General features: G+C 41.1%; 5 protein-coding genes across 9 annotated transcripts in view; 1 reads left to right on the plus strand and 4 right to left on the minus strand.

Moving 5' to 3' along the window:
- The window catches only part of LOC122397798 (LIM/homeobox protein Lhx5), a 33,092-nt gene extending 22,373 nt beyond the window's left edge, over nucleotides 1-10,719 (minus strand). For both annotated transcript variants that reach the window (XM_043397204.1, XM_043397203.1), the window contains exons 1-2: nucleotides 10,647-10,719; nucleotides 2,505-2,697 (exon numbers count right to left, since the gene is read on the minus strand). In XM_043397204.1, coding sequence (XP_043253139.1) covers nucleotides 2,505-2,677 — 173 coding nt within the window. In that variant the 5' untranslated portion in view covers nucleotides 2,678-2,697; nucleotides 10,647-10,719. The remainder of the gene's footprint in view (nucleotides 1-2,504; nucleotides 2,698-10,646) is intronic.
- A 4,942-nt stretch (nucleotides 10,720-15,661) lies between these two features.
- On the minus strand, nucleotides 15,662-17,834 carry LOC122398007 (mitochondrial fission process protein 1). The gene is made up of 5 exons (XM_043397577.1): nucleotides 17,753-17,834; nucleotides 17,552-17,666; nucleotides 16,481-16,588; nucleotides 16,145-16,272; nucleotides 15,662-16,071 (listed from the first exon to the last, which is right to left on the minus strand). Exons 3-5 carry the CDS (start codon nucleotides 16,536-16,538, stop codon nucleotides 15,763-15,765), a joined length of 495 nt encoding a protein of 164 aa, XP_043253512.1. The 5' UTR covers nucleotides 16,539-16,588; nucleotides 17,552-17,666; nucleotides 17,753-17,834; the 3' UTR covers nucleotides 15,662-15,762.
- LOC122398006 (N-acetylglucosaminyl-phosphatidylinositol de-N-acetylase) lies at nucleotides 17,394-19,720 on the plus strand. Of its 2 annotated transcripts, XM_043397576.1 has the most exons (6): nucleotides 17,394-17,688; nucleotides 17,910-18,035; nucleotides 18,117-18,198; nucleotides 18,315-18,511; nucleotides 18,578-18,708; nucleotides 18,768-19,720. In XM_043397576.1, exons 2-6 carry the CDS (start codon nucleotides 17,960-17,962, stop codon nucleotides 18,906-18,908), a joined length of 627 nt encoding a protein of 208 aa, XP_043253511.1. In that variant the 5' UTR covers nucleotides 17,394-17,688; nucleotides 17,910-17,959; the 3' UTR covers nucleotides 18,909-19,720. The 2 variants fall into 2 exon arrangements, with proteins under 2 accessions (XP_043253511.1, XP_043253510.1); XM_043397575.1 differs by having other exon boundaries at nucleotides 17,394-18,035.
- Nucleotides 17,964-22,410, minus strand: LOC122398005 (neuronal membrane glycoprotein M6-a). Of its 2 annotated transcripts, none has more exons than XM_043397574.1 (6): nucleotides 22,154-22,410; nucleotides 21,471-21,607; nucleotides 21,205-21,387; nucleotides 20,979-21,129; nucleotides 20,570-20,839; nucleotides 17,964-18,063 (listed from the first exon to the last, which is right to left on the minus strand). In XM_043397574.1, exons 1-6 carry the CDS (start codon nucleotides 22,155-22,157, stop codon nucleotides 17,996-17,998), a joined length of 813 nt encoding a protein of 270 aa, XP_043253509.1. In that variant the 5' UTR covers nucleotides 22,158-22,410; the 3' UTR covers nucleotides 17,964-17,995. The 2 variants fall into 2 exon arrangements, with proteins under 2 accessions (XP_043253509.1, XP_043253508.1); XM_043397573.1 differs by lacking the exon at nucleotides 22,154-22,410 and adding an exon at nucleotides 21,787-22,034.
- A 772-nt stretch (nucleotides 22,411-23,182) lies between these two features.
- On the minus strand, nucleotides 23,183-26,494 carry LOC122397744 (serine/threonine-protein kinase PLK4). 2 transcript variants are annotated; one of them, XM_043397106.1, is made up of 11 exons: nucleotides 26,294-26,494; nucleotides 26,131-26,226; nucleotides 25,807-26,020; nucleotides 25,620-25,732; nucleotides 25,440-25,532; nucleotides 25,084-25,365; nucleotides 24,465-25,010; nucleotides 24,094-24,399; nucleotides 23,744-24,025; nucleotides 23,498-23,680; nucleotides 23,183-23,423 (listed from the first exon to the last, which is right to left on the minus strand). In XM_043397106.1, the coding sequence occupies exons 1-11, from the start codon at nucleotides 26,339-26,341 to the stop codon at nucleotides 23,247-23,249; spliced, it is 2,340 nt and encodes a 779-aa protein (XP_043253041.1). In that variant the 5' UTR covers nucleotides 26,342-26,494; the 3' UTR covers nucleotides 23,183-23,246. The 2 variants fall into 2 exon arrangements, with proteins under 2 accessions (XP_043253041.1, XP_043253044.1); XM_043397109.1 differs by lacking the exons at nucleotides 26,131-26,226; nucleotides 26,294-26,494 and having other exon boundaries at nucleotides 25,799-25,832.
- Between the last annotated feature and the right edge of the window lie 336 nt (nucleotides 26,495-26,830).

The raw sequence follows: 26,830 nt of genomic DNA on the forward strand, positions 1-26,830 counted from the left end.
ACGACCAGAAACACTTTGAGAACTGGTTGCACGCGCACTATATTTTTCTTCGATTTATTTTTTATTTGCACACACGCGTTTATCCGTTATGTACGACCAACACCGACTTAACGAGCCGCCGCTGGCTCTTTTTCGAACCGGGACCATCAATTTCCCCGCATTATACATATTCAATACGAGCAGATTTGTCAAGCAACCGAGCAAGTTTTCTGTTTTTCACCGTCAACGTGCGCGTACCCGCTAGGTTATGCGTCCCCATCGCTAATTTCCCATGTCGAATAAGTTGCTCCCGTTTAATATTATTCCTGGCTCCAATTGAATAATCCCCGCGAATAAATTAATCTCTTCCGTTTCTGCCGATTTGCGTTCAACGAAAGTGCGTCAAAGTCGATGCAGATTAATATTTTTCAATTTCGAAAATCCCTTGCATTAATTACCCATGCACCAGCTACTCCATGATTCGTGCTGAACTTCCGATCTGCTCGATCGGCGTTTCCTAGCAAGGATCCGCCGTTCTTTCGCGGTCCCGACGATTCGCAAGAAGCAAATAAGAGTCAATCTTTTCTCGATTGGTTCCGTTCGGTGTTTTACGCCGTTTTCTTTTATCAAAGTTTACAGATCTTCGAAGGTATACGATTCCGTGATTGGTGATCCTGGTGCCGTGGGGGAAGCGCCACACCGCGCGGTCAACTTTTTCCCCCGTTGCTCCATTAATTAATGTCCCGTTTCTTGCACGATTTATGCTAAAAAGTCCGGGAACCCAGAACCGACAGATAAATACTTATAATACTTATAACCCTTCACTGCTATCGTGAGGTATTTTGACGTCCCAATCGCCGCGTTTTGGTAAACATGGTACCCTTGCAATCAACATTATAATCCTCTAACTTCAAGATATCTTCCGTCAGACTTTATTCGATCCATTTTGAGAGAAATAACGCGTTGATCCAAGGCAAACATTTGCATCGAGTTCGTTAAAAGTTGATCGTTCGGTTTAAAAATTTTTAACAGCCGTGTCGATGCATAACCGACCGTATAAAATAAGAGCAATCGTAAAAGGCGGCGGTTTTTTGCTGCCCGGAGGGCCGGAAGTAGCAATAATACCGGTTAGCAGCCAATTGTTGCCTTTTTAGGGGCTCGACGATAGTAAGAAGCCTTCGTCGTCGTCACGGGACGCGATGAATCGGTCGCAGTTCGTGGATCGCGCGAGGAATCATCCGGATAAAGGCGGCGGCGTTTCGCGACACGAAATCGACGAGGATTTTTGCTGGAAACCTTATCGAGCGAAACGGACGACGCCGTGGAAAATGTCAAGGCCTCCTTTCCATTCGAAATGCTTTTTCTCTCACGTCGAACAGCCACACCGTGCTCGTGCGCGCGAGAAGAGAGAAAGAAAAAAGAAAAAGAAATAAAGAATCACCATCAAACGACAAATGTCGCGGCGATTGTCTGCTAATGCATCGATCGTAAATCTTTCGATTTCCCTCGGTGTCGACGGGGCACCGGGTAGCGGCCGCGTGTCGCCGATAGTTTATCTAATTACGCCACCGGGAAACGATTCGTTGCGATGATATAAACGCGCTGTCCGCTTTGAGCGTCGACGAAAAAATCGTAACCGCGGTCTTGTCCGACAACGAGCCATCAATTATCGTCTAGTTTTATCTGTCAACGAGCCACGACGGGACAAGCGGAACACGACAGCCAGGCCCCGATAAATCGGCAACAGTATGCCGATTTGGTTATTCGAGTGGAACCGTTTTTCCATAGTCTCGACAGGGATTGCACCGCGATCTAATTACGCGTACAAACAACCGGCTAACGATTTTATCGGCCGAGATACGCCGCTGGGGGATACCGATTTCGTCACTCGCGAGATGGCTAAATCGCTATCCTTAGTTTAGAATGAAAATATACGAGGGTCGTTCGATAAGTCCTTAGAAAAAAACAAATTATTTTAGGTAGATTTTTTTGTAATTTTCAACATAATCCCTGTTTAACTCTATATACTTTTCCAACCGTTTCTCCAACTGTTCTAGGCCATCTAAAAAGTAAAATTTCGAAAGGTCCTCAGAATAGGTGTCTGTTTGGAGGATGACCTCTTCGTTCGACCTGAACCATTGTCTACCGAGCCATTTTTTTAAGTTTGGAAATAAAAAATGTCACTGGGGGCAAAATCCAGTGAATACAGTGGATGTTGCAATAATTCGAACTGTAATTCCATGATTTTGGCCATCGAAACAGCACAGATGTGCAAGAAAAAGTTCCTTGCTTCGACGATAAAAATGAAACCATGTGGTGGATAAAACCGAGACTTTGACAATTGTCTAGTGAGTCACGATGCTCGCTAAAAACATTCTAAAGACTCACCGAACGAGCCTCGTAACTCGAGCAGATGATCGCAAAAATTGAAAACCGTATCTTCTCCGTGGTCTGCTCCGTATGGGACAGCGGTCGATTCGAGATTTCTTTTTCGAAGAGAGAAAATAAACGAGGCAAGTACCTACCTGAAGAAGTCCTCCCTGCAGAATAGCTTGGCCTCCCTGGAGAAGCACTTGTCCTGCAACGTGATTCTGCAATCGAAGCAGCGTACGCACTCGATGTGCCACGCTCGGTCCAAAACATTCAGCAGGTACTGATCCATAATTGGTTTCTCGCATCCTGCACATGACAGGAGCATCGCCAAACCGCGTCTACCTGCTGCGGGAAGAAAGAGAGCAATTCGTGAATAATCGAGAGGCGGCTACGTGTTCGTATTTTAATATTATACGTCCCCCACGTCCACGGACGCGCGATGCAGTCCGAAAAATATATCGGTTGGAGCACGGGGGAACGTCGGGAAAGGCGGTCGACGAGGTGTTTTAATTTTCCGCGCGTCCAAACGCGACCGTGCACGCGCGTCACGACGCGAAAAACGAACCGGTTAACGCGACAAAATTCTGTCACGCGTGCCACGGCCGTTTTGACAGACCAAACCGACGATGAAGCGTTTTCGAATCGTCCCACATACGGCTCTCGCTGTTCCAACGGAACTCGCGACACATTTCCGGCTATGAAAAGGTCTCTTTAACGCGTCGCTTGGAAAATTGTTGGTAATTTCAATTATAAAGTGCGTTAAAAATTTTTAATCTCTGATACACTGGCAGAGAATCTGTTGAAAATTTCATAACTCGATGAACAAAAATCGTACGTTGACTTTTAAGGGATCGTTGCACAGAGAACACTTGTCCCTTTGAATTAATTGTGAAACGAATCACGAGAAAAATTTATTAAGTTCAGTGGAGTCGTTTGAACATGGACATTTTAACTAATCTAACTTAAATTCAAACTAATAATTATTTAATATACGTCAATGTAATTATTTGACAATTTATGTAATCTTCTGTCAGTTAATTATTGTTTAAACGCTTTAAAGGAAGATTGGTTTCCATTTACCAGTTCGATAAAAATCGGTATTATGTGAAACGATTCAGTGGAGATTGAGAGTCCACCGAAGGGTTAAATTATCGACACCTTAATTTTAGGTAATGCGTTCTAATAAGCATCTCGTCTAATTCTGTCGTTCTACGGACGATGGTCGAAGCCACGGAAATTATATAATTAATTCTTCGTCGGGGACACGTGATTAGTACGGGCGTCGCGACGCTCTGCGCGCAACAATTAGAAGCCGTTTATACGGAACACGTGCTCGGCCACATTGAAACATTCCTCGATTGCCGATCAGATTCCAATTTGAAAGAAAATCACGTCGGTCCGAGCACGTGCATAACGAACACGCGCGCTGCGCCCGGTAGAACTTTTTTGTAATTCGAACGGTTTGATTACCGTGCAGTCTACCGAACTACAACGGAACAGAGGAACCGAGGCGCGAGCGTAAAAGTGCACAACAATGCGACTTCCCCATTGTTAGTGTCGAAGCAACCGCGTCCTAGCCCGATCGGGGAAAAAGCGGGGGTTGGCTTTTTCGAACGATTAAAAACAAATAGAACCTCCCACGTGTCGAACACTGATACAGTTAAATTTAATCCCGGGTGTTCTACGGCCACTCCATTTAATCCTCTGTGTGCCCCAAATATTATTTAGCCACGGGACGACATTATACGACGGGACTTTGTTCGAGGCTCGTATTCAGATTTTCGACCGAATTAGAACGTATTGAATCGTTTCGAAATTTCCGTACCTCTTGACATTGATTATCCTCCGTCAACGTGACCTCAGGAATCATGGTTCCTCAGACGTCATTCGAACAGACGGAAATATCCACGTATCGTAAGAGGGGGGTTGAAAAATGAGTATCTTTTGGAGAACTTGCAATTGATTGAGCTTGAAGGTTTAGGTCAAGGTCAATTTTCTGGGGATTATTTCCAACAGATCTCACTTTACTGGTCGTGGAATATAATTTCCTTGGACTCTGCACGTTTCTTTTTCTAGTTATGCGAGCACAGGGTGGGTAATTAATATTTAAAATTCAATTTCCTTGGTAATGTCTTTCCTGTTGAATTCTTAATGCCTCGAGATTACTTTGGCCCAAGATTTTGGGCGACTCAATCGCGATTTCTAACTGACTATGCAAAGAAAACTGAAACGTTGCTCCAAAGTAGGGAACGACTAAATTTTTAGCCAAAGATACCCCTCGGACAAAGCAAGGGTTGAACAAAGAACATACTGGCGTCGGTACGCGAACTAGAAGTCGTTTAAAGGAGAAACTTAGCATTCTGTTCCAGCGAATTAAACGATAGCACTCCGGGTCTCGATAGTTCCATTAATTGATTGTCGATAATCAACGATTCCGCGAACGCTTTTCGATCGAGAGGGGCGCAATACCGTTCGACGAGCTGTTCCAGCGATTATAGTTCATTGTCGATTAACATTCGTGGCCGAGTTTGCCCTTTATTACGCTTTCCTTGCCCTCCGTCTCTCTCCCTCCTTCTATCTACGCGTTCTCTCCTGTCTCTCTCTCTCTCTCTCTCTCTCCCGCCCGACCTCTGACTTCTTTTTTCGCCATTGCTGAACCCTCTAGGGTTCTCTCCTCTCTTTTTTCCGCGGTTTCCGCCAATGGGCGGAGTTCCTCCCTGCTGGCAGGGTTGTCAACCTAGCAACCCTTCTCCCACCCTTAAGGTCTGACCTTGCGCATCTCATCTCCCTCCGTGCCGCGGGAGGGCGAGAAGAAAAAGGAGAAACGCGACCTCGACCATCCCGCAGTTACCTCAAGATTTAAATCGTTCCACGGGAAATCGACTTACGAGTATAATTCCTCCGGCGAAATTGGCTTTCCAACGAAAATTCGGTTTTACGGGGGGAGGGGGTGAAAAAAAATAAAATCAACGCGTCGAACCAAAGTTCGCAAATTTTTGGGAACTCGTCGATCGAGACTTTGCGAAAAATCTGTAGGAAACACGAGTGTAAATTTGAAATTATTTCTACCCTTAAAAACCAGTAAATTTCTTTTAGATTCTTTTCTAAATTGGTTTCCATTTCGGTTTCGGTTTCGGTTTCGATTTCGAGTCGATGGTTAAGCAAGCCAGCGAACCAAGGATATCGCGATCGTCCGCAGTCAAACGGTTAATGGGTGGAAGAAATGCAAGAAAAAAAAGTGAAAGATTATGTTAGATATTCCCCCGGAGAAGGAAAGTCGAGCAATTTCTGGATAAATTGTATCGAGAACGATGCAGCGGTAATTTCTCAATCGTAGTGCACGCGATGCAAATAAACAAAAACGCTTATTAAATTAGATATTACTCTTTTATTACACAATTTGCCTCTTTTCACGACTCGTTAAATCGAACTTGAAAATATTCCTTTATTTGATTCTTTTCTTACGGGATCTGTCATTCTCTATTAGTATAACTCTTCTGCCTGTATAATTAAACGCCAAAGCCCGTAGAAAACGTGAATGCAAATGTTTCGTGCATCAGGATTAATTAGGATCGTTACATCGCCATACCATTACAGATTATCTCACCAACATGTTGGCATAATTTTATGCGTCTATGGTTTGCATAGGCGGTGTAACTTGTGCGAAATAGCGGTGTTTCGCTCGTCTAATAAATCGGGGAATAAAGAAGCACGTAACAGTAATTCCGCTAATCTCTTGCAAACTATCTTGAGGGGCGCGAACGATGGTTTGACGATTTAAAAACATTGAAAAGTTGTAACAGCAGAAATATGGAGGGGAAAACGTGTCTGTCTACATCGTGGATGCCATAGATGGCGGAGATAATGTTATCAGAAATATCCTCCGTTTCCGAAATCAGATTTCACGGACGAAACGCGCGTGCTGAAGACACACGGTGGAACAGAGGGTAAGATTTCCTTGAATCGTCCAAAACCAGATTAGGATTAAGTCTACGTGAGACGAATGCCTGGACTGTCCGGCGAAAACGGTTCGATTAATCCGATTCATTTCTGCTAAACGTGCGACGCGTGCCACCCTTTACCGGAACCGCCACTTTGTCGACTTAATAACAATCCGAAAATTTCACAAAGCGCGTATCGCAAAATATAATTTCGCGAGGAACCGCGGGTGGGAAATTCGATTGACCGTGCTGATGTTCATTCCCTTTGCATCCGACGCTCGAAATTATCTCACCCCCCTCACCGCCAAAAATGTTCATTCCCTTCTAATTAAACGGAAAAGTACGAAAATTGGATAGCGATACTTAACAAAGCGTTTAAATCGATTTGGAAACGCGCTAATCCGATAATTTCGAAGGCACGTTTCGAGCAATTCGACCATTTTTCAATCGGAATCTTTCGATAACGTTCTTTGACTATCGTTTCGTTTGCCCGGGCGAATTAATGAAGAATCTAACGAGCTTGGGAGATGACCAAGAGTCGATTTGCATTCTTCTTTTAAATATAATCACGCCCGGTCCTGGGAGCCCCGATAAATTATTAGTTTCGGGCCTCGTCGATCTGTAGCTGGCCTCCGAAGCAATAAATATCGCTCGTAACGAATCGATCTAATAACAGAGAGTCCGAAGGATCGAACAAATCGATGCTGTTACAGTCTTTGTTAACGTTAATGTATACGTCCGAACGGCGTATTTGACTAGCGGTAAACGATGACTTTCGAAGTAAAATAAGAAAATCAATGATTTAAGAGACGGAACCCTCGCTAAACATTGTCCCGATGTAATTGATAAGACGATAACTCAACCAGGAGCGAACAATGGATGCTATTTAGGACAAAATTCTATTCGTATAATAGGTAATCAATAAGAGCCACGCGTAGCGATTTAACAATGACGTTCAAGATCCCTTGCCCGTCTCTATTTTTCTTCGACCCTTTCCAAAGGGCAACGCCGCCCTAAAACACTCGCGGTTTGAATTTCCGCGCCGCCGCGGTCGAGTCACGGAAAGAACAAAAACAGAGCGACGCTGTTAATGGAATGCCGGAAGCGCGATTTAATTCCCCTCGCTTTAAGAATTTTAGAGGTAGATCGGACTAATTAACGAGAAAAAGAGTAAAAACGAATCGAACGGATACACGTTTTAACGGGTGGGGGGGGGAGGGACTCGTTCGCGATTTACAACCGGCAACGACACGTAAACACAGCCATTGAACCCGATAGAATGTTTTACTATTCTCCATCGACGCGCTAAGTAAAACACTCGTCCTCTGCCCGTCGCTACCATTCTCGATTCTCTGCTTTCCTAAATACTAAAAGGTCGTCGAAAAAAAAATTCTAATTCTATCGAAACGCTCTGAAGACGAAAACGATGGTGATAATTGTATTTTAAGAGATCCTAGACTACGGGAATATTGTATTTCGATGATTCTGAGCGTCGTGAAGAAATAAAATGGCCATATGGCTGTAACGGGGACGATAGGGTTGACGTATTGTTGGGAATTGGACGTTCCACGTGGAAATGGTTACTTTTATTACGTTACAAATCAGTTCCTCTGTTTCACGTTAATGAAAACCATGCATAAACGTTGAGTTCCGAGTAATATGTACTTGTCCGATCGGTACATCGTTCGTAGCAAAAAGACCACCACTCTGCCGGATAATCGGGTCCGTGCATAATCCGGACCCGCGTTCGCGCATCCGCGAAGATGACGATTTCCTCGGATCGCTAGTTCGTTACGCGCAATGACGCGTATTTCGACGCGTGTTCAACCCTGTCCGAGGCGAATTCATCCTCGTTAGATCCGAACCGCGGGACGATCCATCAACATGGGAAAAAAGAAGACGCATTCTTTATGACATCCAAATTACAGTACGATCAATCACGATAAAGGAACGAACGGCGTTTCTTGCCGTCTACAAAAAGTCTTTAAGAAACCGCTCCTCTGAACTCGTATCGCGGAAAATTCCGTGGGACTGAAAAACCCTCGGCCCTTCGCGATCTTCGACGTCCTCTGCGACCAGTCACCGACTTATTTTTTCATTCCGCGATCCGACGATCTCTTTACCAACGCTTTCGTTTAAGTTTGGGACTTATACACGCGTCAGATATCGAATTTTTGGTCGACGAGTTCTTTCGAGACCGAAACAATACATGATAAGTAAGTTCTATGATATTAAATTGGGTCAATATACAATGAATCTCTACGATAAACCGACACTTCGAATTGGAAAAGGTGATGGAAGAAATAGAAATAATATACCTGTCGAATTACGAATATATATGCTCAAGATGAAAAGAGACCAACGGCAATATAGCACAGTATTTGATAACAGATGACTCATCCCGAAGTATGTAGTATTTTTATTGCACAAGTGTAATTCCGAATATTAAAGACGTGAAAGTTGGCAGCGGGAGAGTGAAGTTTGACACGATGGATGATTGGCGATTGGCGTGCAAAAGTTCATTGTGTGCGCGCGCGCGCGTCATTTCGCGGGATGAAAAATAGAAATCGCGCGATAATGATTTTTGTAACGTCGAGGGTTGCACGGTAAATATTAATTACGTAAATTCCGGGTGTTGATTCGATCCTCCGAATACGATAAAATATGTTCCTTTTTGCGCAACAAATTCTTCTTTATATACTTCATATTTTAATTAAAAAAAAAAAAAAAAAAAATGTTTTAATATTTCGGGCATTTCTGCTAAACGAACGAAAGTTAATCGATAATCAATTAACGGAACTGTTGCAACGGTAAATGTTTATTGCTCGATCCGGTCGTTTGAATTTTTAAAAAAATGAAAATATATTTCTTTTTTTTTTTTTGTGTGTGTACGATGAATTTTGTTTCTCTCTTGAAACAACGAAAAAGAGTCGAAAATTGATTAGCGTGGAAGTTATGATTGTAGTTCGGAATTCCAATATACGCGACACACGAGTGTGCGACACTGGGTGGTCCCCGATCATTTATAGTACCTTCATCGAAAGCAGTATTAATGTCTCGCGTTCCCTCAGTCGCGCTATGTCCGAGTTTCAACTCGTGCAATTAACTTATTCGAGTCCTCTCCTTCCACACGGTAAACAGAAACGACTTTAAACTTATTTACGCGCGAAACGCCGCTAGACGCTGGCAGAAAAAAAATGTTTACTCCGAGCCTCTTCTCCGCAAAGGTGCTCTACAACTACGGAGTATATCCCAACACGATTATCAAAAATTCACTGTTTCGCCCCACCTTATGCAGAACAGCTCCGTTGCAAAGAAGGCGTATTATTATTGCTATAAAAGTATGTAAATCCCATGAATATTCATGGCCCCGTATCCTAATGAATCAGCTTAGTGTATCGTATCTCGAAACAGTTGTCTGAGCTCCGAATAATAAATGTTAGGAAGCGAATAACTATGTCGCCTATGGGGGGGAGTTAATCTCCCCCCGTACACGATTTAAAAAAAATTAATGATTCAAAGGAGTCGGAATCTTCCGTATAAACTTCGAGTGCACGTCACACATGCGCAGTTTACGCTATAAAATTATATCCGTACAAGATTATCAACTACGGAATAGTATGTACCATCTTTACAGAGTTTAGTTTCCCTATATATTCTCCCTAAGCATCTACGCAGGACACAAATCTCTGCTCCTCCCTTTCATACCAACTATGTCAGTAATAAACTTATCTCTAGAATGTGTGCAAACATTGCCCGCTACCATGTGGATTTCTTTACGAACTACAATGATTCATATTCTCAAGGCTTGCAGTCACGTCTATCCGTACGCGTTCGCCACATTTTTTTGTCGCGCGTGCTCCAAAATGACGAGTCTTGGCCACCATTGGTGGGGTAAAACTAGGCAGTGCGCCCCCGCCTTTGGAGATAAAATCAGTAAACAAAATATTTTTCAGTGTTTACGACTAAGACAAGTGTCGTCTGCAACCTTGACACAACAGTGGACCGCACAATATTCAGACGTTTAAAAATTTTACACGCAAGTTCGCTAAAATTATGTTCGAGAGACTCCCAGGGGTGTATTGCTTAATTTTACCCGACATAAATTGGGTGATCCGTATACGTAGCAAATAAAACGGAGTAAACAACTAGAACCCTCGTTCAGCCGATCCTCTACCAAAACATTGCACGTCTAGTGACGGAATCGTTTGTTTAACTTTACTTTCGAGCATGAAAAACACTGACCACGTTCGCGGCCGGACATTAAAGACGCGTATTAAAGTCATCGGCTGTTCGAGGGTTGAACGGCGGACCGATCATAGAAATAAAAAATGTCATAATTGCTTCACTTACTTATGTTACAAGCTTGGGTGACGGGCAGGGGTGCGCAGCAAGGCCCGCCGAGGGTCGCGACCCTTATCCGGGGGGTTCCAACCCCCCCGGGGCCCCCTCCCCCGCCCCCGGCGCCCCCGTAGCCCTCCACCTCCCCAGCCGCGACTGCGGCCACCCCTGCCCCCACTCCCTCGCCGAGCCCGGGACCACCACCAGGCCCACCTTCGACGGGCCCGTATCGGCCGAACGGTCCCGAGGGCCCCAGTGCACCCACTTTTACTGCGGTGTTATCCCAGCGGCCGTTAAATCGCACTTCTCACACTTCCCCCCGTCGGCTGCCAGTTTTTTTTGGCACACACTCGATATTTCGACTATTCGGTCCCGTTTCTCTATATCTGTCCGTCTGTCTCAACTTTACCTCCGTGTCTCCCTCTGTACACGTTTCTTCGTTCTCACTAGATGCTTTCCAACCCCTTCTCTGTCTCTCTCTCTCTCTCTCTATCTTTGTCTTTCTCTATTCGTATCGATACTATCGTTTGTTTATTCTCGTCGGGTTCGTCGTCCGGATGGCTTCGTGGTGTACGAACGAACAATAATCACTGATCGGGAGCCGACTGCTATCGGGCGACCCGATGCTCCCGGCGCCGTTCTACACCCTCGTGTTTCTCAGCTGATGGGCCAGCACCGTCGGCACATCGCGACCCCGGTATCGCGGCTCATGATCGTTTCGGCTGGTTTCTAGACACTCCGCGGCGGATCATGGCGCCGATGGGACCGGTATCGCGGCGGATCTCTGAGACGCGACGTGCGCGTCCGCGCGACGGGCCTCATCAAGAGCCCCTCGTGCGCGCCCTTGTAACCTTCGACGCCGGAATCTTGCCCGATTGCCGGGTACGGGCGTGCGTCGGTCGCGCGTCTCAACGCGTACCAATACCGTCTGCGTTTACGGATAACACTCTCGTGGTCCGCCGCGACTACGGCACGGGAACTCGTGCGTCGGGCGGCGATAGTAATCGAAATATATATAGCGGGGGCGAACGGTTGCGCTATCGATAAGCGGGCGAGGAACGCGGCGATTCCCGAGCACGCTCGCCTCGAGTTCGCCAGCCAACTGGCTGCACCTGTGACAGCCGTGAGGGTCCCCCCTCTACCTCGACGGTACGTCGCGCGCCTCGCTGGAAAGGGCTACGCCCATTGGCCACGACCACGGCGCGGGACCTTCCGCGCTCCCCTCCGATTGGACGGTCGTGGCCCGCTCGGGCGTAGCCAACCCCGTGCGCCGGCAGACATGGCCGTGGAATGGCTGCGGATCTCTGGTGGCGGACGGGACGCTTCTGTCGTTGCTACTGCTTCTCTGGCTGCTTCTGCTGCCGTGTGTTGTTGCTCGAAATAGCCTGCCGCCTGATTCTCCTCGTCTCTGACGCGCTATCGATCCCCCTTCGGCGTATACCGAACGGAAGAGTGCCTCGCGAAATGCCACAGGTTTCAGAGAATCTTTGCCTCTCACGCCCGCGAAATATTCCCCCCCTCCCTTCTCCTCCTGCTCCTCTTCCTCCTCTTACCCATCCCACCATAACCCACCTTGCGTGTCCCTTTCTGTACCGCCGCGCACGGAGGATCCCACTCTCGACCGCACGGACTACGACTTTCTTTCCTTCTCTCTTTTTCTACCCTGTCCTTTTTCCTCTTACAGGACAACGTTCTTCGATTCCCTTTCTCTCTCTTGCTCCGTTACTCGCGCCGATAGCACGCTACACACGTACACGCGCGCACACACACCTGCGCCCCTGTACGTGCATGTACGCGCCCTCTGTTCGACTCGCGAGACATAACCTTATCGCGAGGCTCGTTTTGTGACGGAGGCGTGTACCGAGGCGACGCGTTGCTTTCTATCGATTAAGGACCTCTTCGCGCTATTGTTCGACGGTTTTAAGGGTCGGGTGTCGTGGACTTTTTTTAAGCGCGAGAGGCCAACCGTGAGGGCTACTGTCGACAGTGTTCCGGCGGGGGGGCAGTGAGGGGAAATCGTAAGTCGATGAACGATTAGCGTTGTTTCTGCGAAACGGATCGTGACCGACCGGAATACGCGCGTACGTTTCGTATTGTTCGACGTACGTGTAGTGTGATTTGCTCGAACCACGATTCGTAACAAACTGCATTCGCGAGTAACCCGACGATCGAAATGCTCTGCGACACCGTTGGTTTTCTGATCATGATAAATTCAGATGAACATTGTTATCGAGAAAATTTGGCAATTCCATTTCGAAACGAATTACGCGACGGATACATTGGTAAGACAGCCAGAATCTCGCCATGCTAGTGTTTAAAGAGTGCAACCTCTGAAATTACCATACACGGTGAAGACAATTTTGTTGTACCGTAACGAACAGAGTCGCCAACATGGTCTACGAAAATTCCGGGAGTTCACCTGTCAAACTGAAAGGGTTGGTAACCCTAGTAGCACATTGCATACAAGATTTAGAGGAAGTGCAGCATACTTGGAATACTAGTTTATTTTAAACGAATAAAAAATTATGAAAGAAACTTCGTCCAATTGAGAAACGACTTTGTTTGCAAATAACTAATTATGCAACATTTATATTAAGTTTATTAATTCATAAATCGGGGATCGTGTTGACTGAACATAAAGTAAGATCGATCGATATTGTAATTTTCTCTCTTTATAAACCTTACGCGAATATTATTTTGCGATTCTAATTATTAGGTCATGAATTTTTCATGGGTGGCGAATTTGTTGGGACAAAGTGATGTCTCTGAAAGAATTCTAGGCAGTCTGTTAAAAAATTTGGAAACAACGGACACTGTTACAATCCACCTCGGTCCCTTTCGCCTCCGATGTTCCCAGCCCTGATTTATAATTACGCGAGGCAATGTATTTCAAATCGTTTGAAAAATCTGTAGGGCATAAAATGCACTTCGAAACGCGTGACGTGCAAAAAAATTTAACGATTGCCCGCGTGCCACCATAATTAGCCGTAAATAAGTGGCCACTATAAATTACATCGCCGTGGACTGGTTAAGCGTATTACGAGGGTCGACCATAGACTACTGAAAAGCTGTCAAGATTATTATAGGGTCCTGTGAAAAATCGACCGCCACTTAGATGTGTCAATTCGTACCTAACGGGGCGCCTGAATAAGTATAGTCCTTCGCCATCGTCTCCTGTCTTCCTTCCGCGAACGATAACTGTATATTTAATTCAAGGGCCACCCGTTCCATTCCCGTATTTAAACGTGCCCCTATCCTCTTTGTAAATCAAAGATCGATCGCAAAACAAACACGGAATTAACGTTTCGTTAATTCTATTTCGAATTATACTACGACAGAATATATCTGAACAAACATCGACGACAATGCAAGTTACGGTTTGAAACTAAGATGGAGAATCGGTGGCTGTCAGAGAAAGAAAATGGTCTCCCGAAAATGACTCGAAGACGATGAACACCGTTTGGTACATTTGTTGTAAAATAAATAAACTGCTTACAGAAAACCAAAGGTGTCGAATTTTTCAAATGAATTGACCCCCCCTCCCCCTTCTTCGCCAACGGATCTTAATTAACCTCAAAAATTCCGATCAAAATCTTAAGGTAGCAGGTGATTGTCAAAGTTCTCGTCGAACGTACCTACAAAATTGTTCGAAACAGCTTCATCGCGACTGCACTGCGAATCGTTTCGATCCCCCCGTACGATACTCGTGATAAGAACTGTTATTAACACGTTTTTCAGAGTTTATTGCCAGATTTCACTCATTCGTACCGAGCGCTACCGTGGTCGTGTGCTCTGCGATTCGTACGATTACCCGTACTCGATCCTATGTTATTATCGTTATCGAAATACTTTTCTCCCGATGCATCCCGTTATTATTGTGCCGTAAATCTTTTCAACGAAGGCAGGATACGTACACGGGCATTTCGTAATCACGGGAATCCTCGAGGCTCGGATTCTTTACACGGTTTATTCGCAACTCGACCGGCAGTAAATCGTGTTGCGCCAACTGTTAAAAGGCAATAAAACGCGGTAATACGCAATAACTGTACGAGAATTAATTAACGACGAATTGATGCCTACGCGCAAATCAGATTCTACTTAACCTCTAAATATTTCGTCTATAACGTGTTCGAACGGATCGAACGGGTAGGGTAAGTACCTACTCGACTTTACGAGGAACAGGAATTTATTAAGGCAAATAAAAGAACGCAATAATCGAGGGACATGAATTAGCTCCGTGTATACGGACACTGTTGGTGGTCGAAATTCTAACGAATCGAACGTAACGTTCTATCGATATCTAGCGCGTACGTTCGTCCTGTGCGAATAATCGCGAAGTTGGTTACGCGTGGAAAGAAATACGATCAGTTTTTCTTCTTGACTGACGTGACGATTGTACCTGCGACAAAAAGAAAGATGATTATGTGTCACAGGTATGACAGGCTATTCGTTCCTACGCAATACCGAGCCATTGTTCCGCGGCCGGTCTCGCGTGCCCCGACAAGACGATAAATGGAAAAATGAACGCGGCCTACGAGTTACGATCTTCCGTGCACGGTAATTATTATTGGTTTTCCAGCGATTCCCGTGTAGCTTATTCATCCCTCGAGATCGAACTAGGAAGTCGTGATCCCGTAATTGGAACGCTCTATCAAAAATCTCAGCCACGGATTCGTAATTTCACAGTCCAATCTCGATGTTTTTGTTTATCGCGTATCGTTCGATTTTTAATTTCGTAATGGGCTATAACTTATTCCGCGCGTTACCAGCGGAAAGTATCTCGGTAAAGGTATGCGAATTTGTACGTGAAAGTAACGAGAGCCCGGTTTATAGAAATTTTCGCCGTGTCCGACTATGCGCGGATGATTCTACTTGAGGCGTGTTGATGGCTAGATTTTCACTAGCAGTGACCTGCAGACAAATTAATAATGTAATGTATTCTTTTATTCGTAGGGTGACATGTCCCTGAAATACTGAAATAAAAATATTTAATATGTACAATATAATAAAATATACATAATTCCCGAGTAAATTGTACTATTATTTTTTTTTTTATAATATCGTAAGCGGTAGTACTTTCATTTTTTTTTTTGAAAAGCCTATTAGATCTAGAGTTTATTGTCTAGAATTATCTGTCCTCTGTTGGTGGTAATTTAGGGTGATAACCTATCCACTTTCTATATGTAACATTCATTGCTTCTTCTACCATATTGTCAATGGGATGTATTATGAAAGGTATAGAAGTCAGACCAACAATGGTGGAGATCCACCTATTTTTTAAGGCCACATTGTTACTTTTATGTTGTAAATATTGAACAGCAGCACAGATTCTGTTAATTGTAAAGCCAGGAAGTATCACAGATGCGAATGACTGCCACAATAAGGTGTCTGACATAGTAAATAAAGCATTTTTTGTTCCTGATGGAGTAGCATCCTTCTAAAACACAATACATTCAAGATGAATTATTTAATCGATATATTTAAGTGATCTTCCTTTGGATTTTGCTTACATTGTATTCGTTGAAACCTTTGTGGATGGTGTCTGCAACAACATATCCACTGGATACAATGTAACTCAACCATACAACTGACTTGGGAACTATAGGCCTGAAAGCCTCTCCAACCTCATTTGCATAGCCTAAAACAATTAATAAAAATTATGTAGAACATGCAAAATATAACTTCTGCCTGGAACTAATGAAATGAAAAATGCAAATGTCAAAGATCGTCTATTAAATAATCATAACATACTTTAAGAACATTGGTACATAAACGATGACTGCAATTAAATCGAAACCATGAATGAGAAATTAAATAACAATGCTTGATAATCTGTTCTGTATTACCCAGATATCTGACAGCTGTATCACGGTAAATGTCCACGTCTTCTTTGGTTGTTTTCATAACGTAATTGTCGTTTATTGCGATGGTTTCACGTTGAACAACAACCTGATCTAAGAGGTCGGAAATATTGTTCAATGTTATATTAATTGTCCTAGTACATTGGCGTAAGATCGATTCTTCATAAAACGAATCCCGCGTAAATTTTATTTCTATAGCAATCGACTTAAAATTATATAACTTATTTAAAACAGACAATTCTTTTAACGAAATTATAAAAATGAGGTATAACGAAATACCTATCGCCTTGTCAATAGACCTAGAATGTATGTTACTCGAGTTTCCTGTATAGGGAATTTCAAGTGTTGTTCATCCTGGGATATTACATAATTTAAAATGCGACCAAATGATTTATAAACATGAGGAAATTTTCAGAAATCGATAACTTAAATTTTTAAATAAACATCGAATTGTTAAAGTTCAGGTTGCAGTAGGATCATAATTTATGAACACTGCCAAAAGCTTACTCTTCAATCACATGCATTTTTGACGAAAATTTACTCGTCAGAGTTAGATATCGAATTAAATCCCATCAAAAATTACATGCATAATTGAAATATATTACTTCAACAATTTAATTCTGCTTTAAACTAAATATAGACGGATATAGTAAACATTCCAAAGATGGACAGAATTCTCATCTAGATAAAAGCTTCAAACAACGAAAGAGATGACCAACCTTTGATCCGTTTTCGTTCAATAGAAATTACGATATGAATTTTAAAATAAAAGTATGCGTCGCGTTAAATGAAACAAAGTTTCTTTGAAAAACTGCTTCGTGGAACAGAGGCTGCAAATAAATCATACGATACTTTTTATTTATCATCTATTGTTCGAATAAAATTATGCCCATCTCCGAACAGATATTGCAGATGAGCCAGATATAAATCGTATGAAACTTATAGCCGACGAAAAATATAATTCGGAAAGCGAATTTAGACAAATGTTTAAAAAATGTCGGAAGTGAAAATATACGTATACACGAATGCTACCATAGCAATTTTGTATCGACTTACGCAAGTATGGCGTCCAATCCTATTATCTCGTTGGTGCATAACATAACCATATGATGTTCTGTTAATGAAAGAAATCTTATCCCGAGCTTCGAAGGGATAACACGATCTTCCGGAACTATGACAGGACCGTGACATTCGTAAGTGAAAGTAGTTCGTATATCATCGTTCAAAATGCTAGATATCGATTTTATTAGGGAATACCTTAGTCTGCAAATTAACGAAGCAATTTGTTGGTGGTGGTATTATATCAGAGAAATTTCGTGGCAATTGCTAATTGCCGTTGCCGCGTATCTTTGCGTTTGCGTTTGTCTCTATTCAATCTTGAAAAGGGTCAGCCACACAGCGTGGCAGCTTCCAGGTTCACCTGCCCGTATATTGCTAGTCACTGCTCATCCTGATGATGAAGTCATGTTCTTTGGTCCACTGGTATACTGGGTGACAAGATCAAAGGCTACAGAGATTTACCTCCTTTGTCTTACCACTGGTACGTGGCAAACCCATCTTGCCAATTCCTACAAACAAAAATACGTGTTAGATATATAAGAATCGATTAATATTCCTATAGGTGGAAATAGAAGGAGAAAAGAAGAGCTATGGGACTGTACAAAAATATTAGGGATTCCAGAAGCTAATGTAACTATAATAATGTAAGGAATTATTTTGTTTCGTTGATATGCAACAGAATTTTTTTTACCCTTGATTCGAACACAGCTAAATTCTATCCTCTAATCTTCTTATCATAGTTCAATAAATGCATGTATAGGAGTACAGAGTTACCTGATGACCAAAATGTACAATGGCCAACAGAGGTAGTGGCAGAGTGTATTTTACAACACGTAGAATGTTACAAAATCAATGCAGTTGTAACATTCGACAAGCATGGTATAAGCAGACACAAGAATCATATCTCGCTATACTTTGCCATAGCTGCATTATGCATCGAGAAAAAAGTACCATCTTGTTAGTATCATTTCGTCGCGACGCTAAATTAATATTACGAATGTACTAAGTCCAATTTGTTTTCAGACTGTAAGCTGTACGTATTAGAGTCTGTGAATATAATTAGAAAATACGCGCAGCTTTTAGATTTACCGATTAGTTTATTGTTTGCTTCCTACTGGTATTTGGTAACATATGAACAAAAAAAGATCATAAAGGTGAGTGTTAACATGTATTATTTACGTAAATATTTTATAATTGTTTCTCGCCTTTATAGAACGCCATGACTGCACACAAGTCTCAGTATGTCTGGTTCCGTAAATTATACATGATATTTTCACGGTACACGTTCATCAATACCTTCCAAGAAATGAGCGCCCTCGATTTGGAATTGGACCTCCAGTTCGACGACGATTAACTTGCACGGATTTTTACAAGCTTGTACAAATTGTAATTATTTGTATATAATAAAATAAAATTTGTCTATTAATATGCAATTAAAAGCTAGGATTTTGAGAATACTTTTAAACATTTTTAAAGATTATACATATACACATTTCTAATAGAAAGTACTTTTTATTCGACCTTACAGGAATATACAAATATTTTAGACGAAAAACTGTAGCGCATAGTTTTCAAAAAGTAACGATACATCGACTTTTTATTATACGCAATTCGCGCATTAAATTTTCTTGTACAATCCTCTTTGTTGCAAACTTGTATAAATAACATGTAATCTCGATATGTACTTATCAGGTGTGCGTAATATAGTATCATTCATATCTATTTGTCCTAAATTAAATTTTCCCCCATCCCTGACATTTATTACGCGTTCAAGAAAATTACGAATTATTATTGAAAGATTTGAGCAACTACAAAATTATTGCAAGCTTAACTTTATTAATTTACGTATATTCGTTTTAGAATCTTTCTCGGCAATAACTCGCGATATACGTAATTACGCTTTATTCGTGGTTTTAGATCGCGTAAATTTGGCACTATTCCGTTCTGTGCATTGAAAGTACAATTGGATTTAAATTTCTATTGCCTTCCCGATACTTTCTAATAAAGTTTGATCTCTTTGAGTAATTGTACAATGGCAGTAAATCTATAATGTAATACTTAATCACTCATACTGGAAGAAAGTATAATTAGTAAATTAATACGTGGCATGAACTTTTTCTTTTTAACACAAGCGTAACAAATAACAAATTAAAAATGAATGTAACAGTAACGATTTTTTTTTCTTCTTCCGCCAGCATAATTAGAACACTCGTGTAGCAATATACAATTAGTATAGTTTCCTTACTTCGTTTTACGAAGGTATAAAAAAAGCTGCACTTTTTATTTAAACAAAACTTATACGAATGGTATCAACAATACTTAACATACAGTCTTTGTTGATAAACAGTCTTACATAATTTAAAAACATTAGTAATCGCGAAGTTACCATATCAAATAACATATTAGTGCGCAGCAGATATTTGTGTATATCAATGATAAATATATATATATATATATTTTTATATAGCGAATAGTTTAGAAAGTATATATACTCTGTGCGTTATATTCTTTGTCTTGTATGTATTCACTGTACATCGTCGTTTGAAATAAAATTCATTTTGTTTTCGAATACATACAAATGATGGAATGTGTCGTATGTCGTATGCTATACACGTATATAATATATATATATATATTAACAATATATCGAATTACTCAACGCTAGAATAGACGAAACCTTATATACTTTTAAACGTCATCTAATTACTTTGTAACTTTAAGACGAAGTAAATGCTTACAAGACAGTCGCAGAAAATGGACGGCATAAAGTGTTCCCGCAAGATCCTCAGTCAATAAACTACTGCAACAGCAATCGATTAGTAAAATACTGAGTTTAGGTACGAAGAGAATAACACCAAAAGGTTTTCCGTTCTTATAGAGAAAATATTCTTATAGAGAGATCTTCAGCTCCTGTAAATAGGAGTGCTAGATTTTATAAAGGATTCATGGCGAAGATCTCGCGGGCCGTATCCTAGAATCTATCCTTGGCACGATGTGAGCTCAAAGTTCCCATACCAGGTTGAGGAGAATCTGGATCTCCTGGATCTTGCAGGCACTGAAGTTCCTGCAATTCTTGGAACTTTTCATGGTCTCGAATATGCGCGTAATTGGCGGATAGGCACATTAAATAGTGTATAAGACTTAACACAACCAACATTGCGGCCACTGTTGCCAAGATAAACATCACCTCTGCTTTTTCAACAAAATCTTTACAAAACAGTTTCACCTCTTGTGGTCCGCATACCTTCATGTCTTCAACTCTAGTGTTATTTGGAAATATGAAACCTACGCGAAATAAAATATGAGTATAATGAAATAAATATAAATACAGTAGTGCCCGCTTAAGTGACCACGCTCGGGACTGGCCGCGGACATTTAAGTGGTCACTACTGTGTATTAAATTATTATAAACACTAGAACTCACTGAACTGAGTGAAGTCAATGCATTGATCGAGAGACTGAACTCTAGGATTACTGCACAGTCCCCAGAATATAGTGAATATCCAAGTAATTATGACTAAGAATGCGAATATCAAGAGCCAGCCTAATTGTAGGATGTACGTGATCGTCATAAACTAAAAAATACAGTACATGTATTTCCTGCACTAATCTTTTCTGGAATTGTAATCTTTGATTATATAGATACATACAACTGCACAGGAAATACGCCCACCGACTCTGGACCTCCACGCACGATAGACTTTGTGTCTTGTGGCTCCAGTTGCGAGACAACCGACACATAATATCATAAAACCCAAAGCTGCCATGCTAGCACCAATTGTTGCAAAAGTCAATTGTACGGCTTCTAACCATCCAAGCCGTAAGTGAAACACCTGATACATTATACATATACATTATACATGGTGTATGTTTAATACATACCATTTATAAGGTATATAATAATATTATATTTCACCTGATCCATCATTAAAGAACCCAGTGTAACGCCTCTATACATTGTGCCGCAGAATATGCCCACTCCTAAACAACACATTATGGTTGCAATAAGAGTCGCATATGGCACTCTGGCCATACAGTCATTACACATATTCCCTGTAATTATAGAAATATTACATACAGAGTTATAATTTAATATACAATGGTTCCTTTATCTTGCACATGTGCGAATCTCTTAAGAGTCACGTTGCAACAAGCCAGGTTCAACACAGTTATTGCAGATAAGATTAATTAGTCTTTTACAATAACGTATATATTTACGTGAAAAAACTTACTGCAAGATCGATTGTCATAGTCAAGTCCGTGAAGACTTTTTTCGGAAAATCTATCTATGCTAATATTACTTTCAAACCGTCTACGCAATGGTAAAATGTCAGTTGCTTCTTGATTTCTCATGTTTAATTACAAAAAAGTTTCGACAACCTGTTTGAATGAGGCGTGAAGCGATGACTGAAACGATGAATGAGTAATCTTCTCGTATATACTATAGATAAGATTATAAAACGTACGGTACACGACGGTTTCTGCTATCGAACCGTTACTAGGAAATAGATTAATCTGCGTTCGAGGAAAAGGACTTCTCCTTTTTTATAAGTTCTCTTACGCGTAACGAGAGGATGTTGTACAAATTTGTTTGCTTACCCATCTTTCCAGCCTGTTATTGTTCGAGGTTAGGCTCTCTACAAGTGGGCACTGCCCGTTGTTAATTCCAAGATTATAATACTAGAATTCTCCCAATTACTGCGGCAATTGAATGTCTTTCTTCTGTATTAGTGAATGACATCCCACACGCTTCTCGTAATTACACATCGACGCGTCACACACTTGTTTACAGAGACCAACGAGTCCTTCGGGTCTGCCTCGGACAGGCTGATGTAAAGTGATGCTGTTAACTCACAAAAAATCTTTCAAGATGTTTCTCAATGCTTCGCGTAGAGAATTTGAAGGAATAAAACAAAACCCAACGAAACCGAATGACGATCGAGATATTTCAAATTAAAGGTAACAATTGCTAGAGAATGTCGTTATACGTGTATATTTTTCGATTATTCGTTAAAGCCAGTCAATATGGCGACAGAAAGTAAAAGAGAATGGGATCGTTGCCCTCCCGAGAGTTGTAGGGAATGCCGTACCGTAGCAAATCCAACATAACGTTTCTTTTATTACTAACTACATTTTACCAAAGAATGTTAATAACTCCGGGTGACCCCGATTCGACTATTTAACTTTGTTTCTTCGCGTAGGTCATACGCAATATGTGTTTTACGTTATTCAAAGCTACGAAAAGCTACTAATTACCGATAAAATATCGTGAAACTGCTGATTTTTCTAATTCATAGTATCTGGCGTGTCTAAACGCAGCCATACCTATTCAATAAACAGTAGTTTAATTCTTTGTTTGATTAGGGGTATAGCACAAAAAGAGTGGTTACACCCCCCTGCTATATTCATTTTTAAAAATTTTTTTTTACTCTTCTTTACGAATAAAATTGGTTATGTTTCCTGAAATTATTTCTCTGCAAACTTACAATTACACATTTCAGTGTACTCATCTGCTATCAGTGTAATATTAAAAACTTGCTCTTATTATATTTAAAATATCAACGACTTCGTAATTAATTAGAGGGATACAGTATATTTAATACATCTATAAAAATAGTTTCGCTCTTATTGTAGTTAGACTACTTAAATCTACTATACAAAATAATTGATTATCTAAATGCATGTTTTGGTACTATCGGATATTTTTATGTTTCGGTTGAACGAGACATTTGATAACTGTCGGTAGGTGACGTAATTTTTCTCTAACGATATGCGGCACTTCCGAATTCTGATAATGTTGATTGTATCTCGTGACAGTACCATTGTTACACTCATAAATTATGCCACCGCCGTAGCTTTGAGGACTTACCTAATAATGATAAATTCGATTAAAGTACATGATCGCATATTTCGATAATATTTCTAATTTTAAAATATACTAACAGTTAAAGCAGAACCATCCTTATAATCGAGGCGAATATCTCCCGACGATAATTGTGTGGCAGTACCCACGCCCGGGATAACTACATTATTTGTATTGTTACTTGAATTTCGCATAGAGTTCATTTTACGCGATCGAGACGCCACCGTCGAAATAACGGAACAAGTAGCATCGAAAGACGACATCTGAAATATGGACGGTAAAGGGATAAATTATAATTCGTACAGGGCATGGATTTTGTTACATACCACGGGTGTATGATTTGTTGCCTGCGAAACATTTTCTTTTCCTTGTAAACAAGGAGCATCATTTAAGGCCGCGCTTGGCCTACGTCCAATTATCACTGGGAAACAAGAATGACCGGTAGCTGCTTCCAAAGATGTTAAAGTAGATTCTAACAATAAACAGCGCTGATAACATTCCAAATAATGTTCATAATAATCGTCGAAGTGCGGTGGAAATTCACCGTCCATGTAGACAGGACCATCGCTTCTTTCGATTATCTTTACAGCGCCATCAACGCGTAAAACCTGCAACAGTTGATACGGTCATAACGTGTTCCTCATTTATGTGTAATATCCACAACGCGTTTCAGTACCTTAACCCCGTTATAAAAATGAACTTCACAGTCTGGATGTGGCCCGTTTTCCATAAAAAGACACTTCGATCGTTGCGTGTAGAGCGTCAGTTTCGGGGTTTTAGCCCTCACAAGCTTTATAAAGCGAGACGCGTACACATATTTTCTGTGATGACGCGGCGGTAAATTTTCATAGGAATAAATACTATCTGCGCCGCGGGATGGTAACGGGGGCGGTTGTATTCCGATTTCGATCGGGACGTTCGGTTTATAAAGAATAACTCTTAAACCGTCGCTCGATATTCGGCACACTTCGCTTACTCTTTCCTGATGGTAAAAAAACAATTAATTTTAGGCGTTTCGAAGAGAATTTTAATTCTCCTTCTACTTACCACTCCACTCCTACGTTTGATAAATTCAATGCAAACTTCCCCATGGTCTAAAATGGTAAGAATTGCATTCTTTGTTCTATGTCTAGTAGGTTGAAGTCTCTCTGAAGATATGGGCGGAACTTGTAATTTCCCCCCATCTTCAGCACCTTCGAAACAGTTCTCGATCTTTTCCCTTTTTCTATATCTATCAGTTTTATGTTTATCAGTCTCCTCGTACACATCGCAATTACTATACTGCTCACTTTGCGAGAATATTTTGCTTTGAGGCGGTGGTGGTATCCCAACTAACACAGACGCTTCTTTTGGACGATAATCTATCGGATTAAGGTTAGCTTTACGCGAATGAGTCTTTGTGATAGGCTCGGATAAAGCTTCGCTTCTTGTACTAATCATTGGCCCAAAACCATTGGACATTGTAGGCATCGTCGACATTCGTTCCTCGGATCTGGAACGCATTCTTGGTCGACCATAAGAGGATAGTGTTCTTCCCACCCCTGAATCAATCATGCCATCACCTAACAGTCCTTTGCTTGTACCATTTCTTTCCTATTAATGTAACAATGTCTATGATGGACCAAAAATAAAGTATTACTACCTCCCTATCTTAACTGTTACTTACACTATGCAATTTGCTTCTATCTACATTGGTTATAAATGGATGTTTCGGAATGTCGCGCAAACGAATTCGATCCTTTGGATTTTTTTTCAGTAACTTATCTATCAAATCTTTAGCATTGTCTGATAAATGAGCTGGCATTACATAATCGGCCATAACCACGCGTGTTAAGGTACTTTTAACAGCATCTGTATCGAATGGTGGTTTGCCAACTAGCAAGGTGTACAACATGCATCCTAAACTCCAAACATCTGCCTCTAAACCATGAGATGATCTTGTTGCTATCTATAATGATATAGAAAATAGTATACCGAATATATCAATAACATTAATAATTTTTCATAAATCTTCCAACACACCTCAGGTGATATGTAGTTGGGAGTACCACACATAGTTAAATGTTTTTCATCAGGCCTTGTCAACTGAGTAGCTAACCCAAAATCTGCTATTTTCTATATTAAAATTATTTATTTGTAATTAATACTATCAATTAGAATACCACAATAAAAGTATGTTTTACAACATGTTATTTTTCTCACCACTTGCATGTCCCTCGTTAAAAGCAAATTGGATAAGGACATGTCCCTGTGAAGTATTTGATGGGAATGTAAGTACAACAATCCTTGGACTACTTGTCTAATTATACGACCAGCTGTAATAATAAATATGTGTAATGTGTGCAAAACTCAGAAACAGTGAGTACTATGAATTTATCTACATTTATACCATGTTCTTCAGGTAATGCATTCGAGCCTTGTATCTTAAGAAAACGTTGTAGCTCTCCATTGTGACACAATTCCAACACCAAATAAACATAGTTAGCATCTTCAAAGAATGTGTACAATTCAAGTATCGCTGGATGCTTCAATCTAGAATGAATTGCTACCTCCTGACGTACTCTACCCACCATCCCAGCAGCTTGCATCAATTTCTTGTCGATCTAAAATTGTGCAATGCATTTTTTTTCTCAAGTTCAAATTTACAGGGATAGTGCAACAGGTATTTGTAACCACGAAAGCATAACTTAACCTTAGTAAATTCGTGTATTACCATTTTTATGGCGACTTCTATGCCGCTGCGAAGACATTTTGCCCGATAAACGCTGGCGAAGCCCCCTTTCCCAAGTAAGTTCAGTACCTCGTAATCCTGGGGTCGCAAATGAATAATCGAAATGTTAGAATTGAAGGCAAGCGTACAAATTCAAAATACTAACCTCTATTTGTTCACCGAAACCACCCGACAACGGTGGCATTTCCGGCATCCGGATGATCAAACGGTAAAATTGTTTCAATCACCGAGGCCACCAAGTAGCACTTTAATAGTTCTCATGCATGAAATTCGTTCGAAAGGAAATATATTTAGGAAATATATCAATAAATTTGTAAATAGAAATGACATGGCGCCGCCGCCATATACAAATACTGTACAGTGTCTGTTTACGATAGATGGCGTGAACGTACACGAACAGGTTTCAATTGTCAATAATCAAAAAAGTATTTGAAAAAACTAACGATACACAGGTGAGGTATCTTTATCAATGGTGATATATCATCACATAGCATCGATCCGTCTATTACTGATAATACTATCCAATATATAAACATTTTGTTCTTTTAAAATATCCAAGCAATGCAAGTAGAGGTATTCGACCTAAAACTCCCGAACACGACTCGAGAAATAGAATTGTTCAATCATCCTCAATTTTTGCAGTTTTTGTGTAAAAATGAGGTATGTATAACTTGAAAATTGA

Source organism: Colletes gigas, unplaced genomic scaffold (assembly GCF_013123115.1).
Source record: "Colletes gigas isolate AHSC1104 unplaced genomic scaffold, ASM1312311v1 Colletes_gigas_Sc00010, whole genome shotgun sequence".
NCBI classification, from domain to species: domain Eukaryota; kingdom Metazoa; phylum Arthropoda; class Insecta; order Hymenoptera; family Colletidae; genus Colletes; species Colletes gigas.

What these genes read in the sequence shown, in the direction of transcription:
- LOC122397744 (XM_043397106.1), bottom strand. Translation starts at nt 26,341, where the DNA reads ATGCCGGAAATGCCACCGTTGTCGGGTGGTTTCGGTGAACAAATAGAG. An exon ending in GTTTCGGTGAACAAATAGAG is followed by an intron (nt 26,227 to 26,293) that starts GTTAGTATTTTG and finishes TTGCGACCCCAG; the next exon opens with GATTACGAGGTACTGAACTT. An exon ending in TAACGAGGGACATGCAAGTG is followed by an intron (nt 25,533 to 25,619) that starts GTGAGAAAAATA and finishes ATTTTAATATAG; the next exon opens with AAAATAGCAGATTTTGGGTT.
- LOC122398007 (XM_043397577.1), bottom strand. Translation starts at nt 16,538, where the DNA reads ATGAAAACAACCAAAGAAGACGTGGACATTTACCGTGATACAGCTGTC. An exon ending in TACAGCTGTCAGATATCTGG is followed by an intron (nt 16,273 to 16,480) that starts GTAATACAGAAC and finishes TAATTGTTTTAG; the next exon opens with GCTATGCAAATGAGGTTGGA. An exon ending in AAGGTTTCAACGAATACAAT is followed by an intron (nt 16,072 to 16,144) that starts GTAAGCAAAATC and finishes ATTGTGTTTTAG; the next exon opens with AAGGATGCTACTCCATCAGG.
- LOC122398005 (XM_043397573.1), bottom strand. Translation starts at nt 21,907, where the DNA reads ATGAGAAATCAAGAAGCAACTGACATTTTACCATTGCGTAGACGGTTT. An exon ending in CTATGACAATCGATCTTGCA is followed by an intron (nt 21,608 to 21,786) that starts GTAAGTTTTTTC and finishes CTATAATTACAG; the next exon opens with GGAATATGTGTAATGACTGT. An exon ending in TCCAGATTCTCCTCAACCTG is followed by an intron (nt 18,064 to 20,569) that starts GTATGGGAACTT and finishes TTTTGTTTGTAG; the next exon opens with GAATTGGCAAGATGGGTTTG.
- LOC122398006 (XM_043397575.1), top strand. Translation starts at nt 17,723, where the DNA reads ATGCTAGATATCGATTTTATTAGGGAATACCTTAGTCTGCAAATTAAC. An exon ending in CCTCCTTTGTCTTACCACTG is followed by an intron (nt 18,036 to 18,116) that starts GTACGTGGCAAA and finishes ATATTCCTATAG; the next exon opens with GTGGAAATAGAAGGAGAAAA. An exon ending in GCTAATGTAACTATAATAAT is followed by an intron (nt 18,199 to 18,314) that starts GTAAGGAATTAT and finishes ATGCATGTATAG; the next exon opens with GAGTACAGAGTTACCTGATG.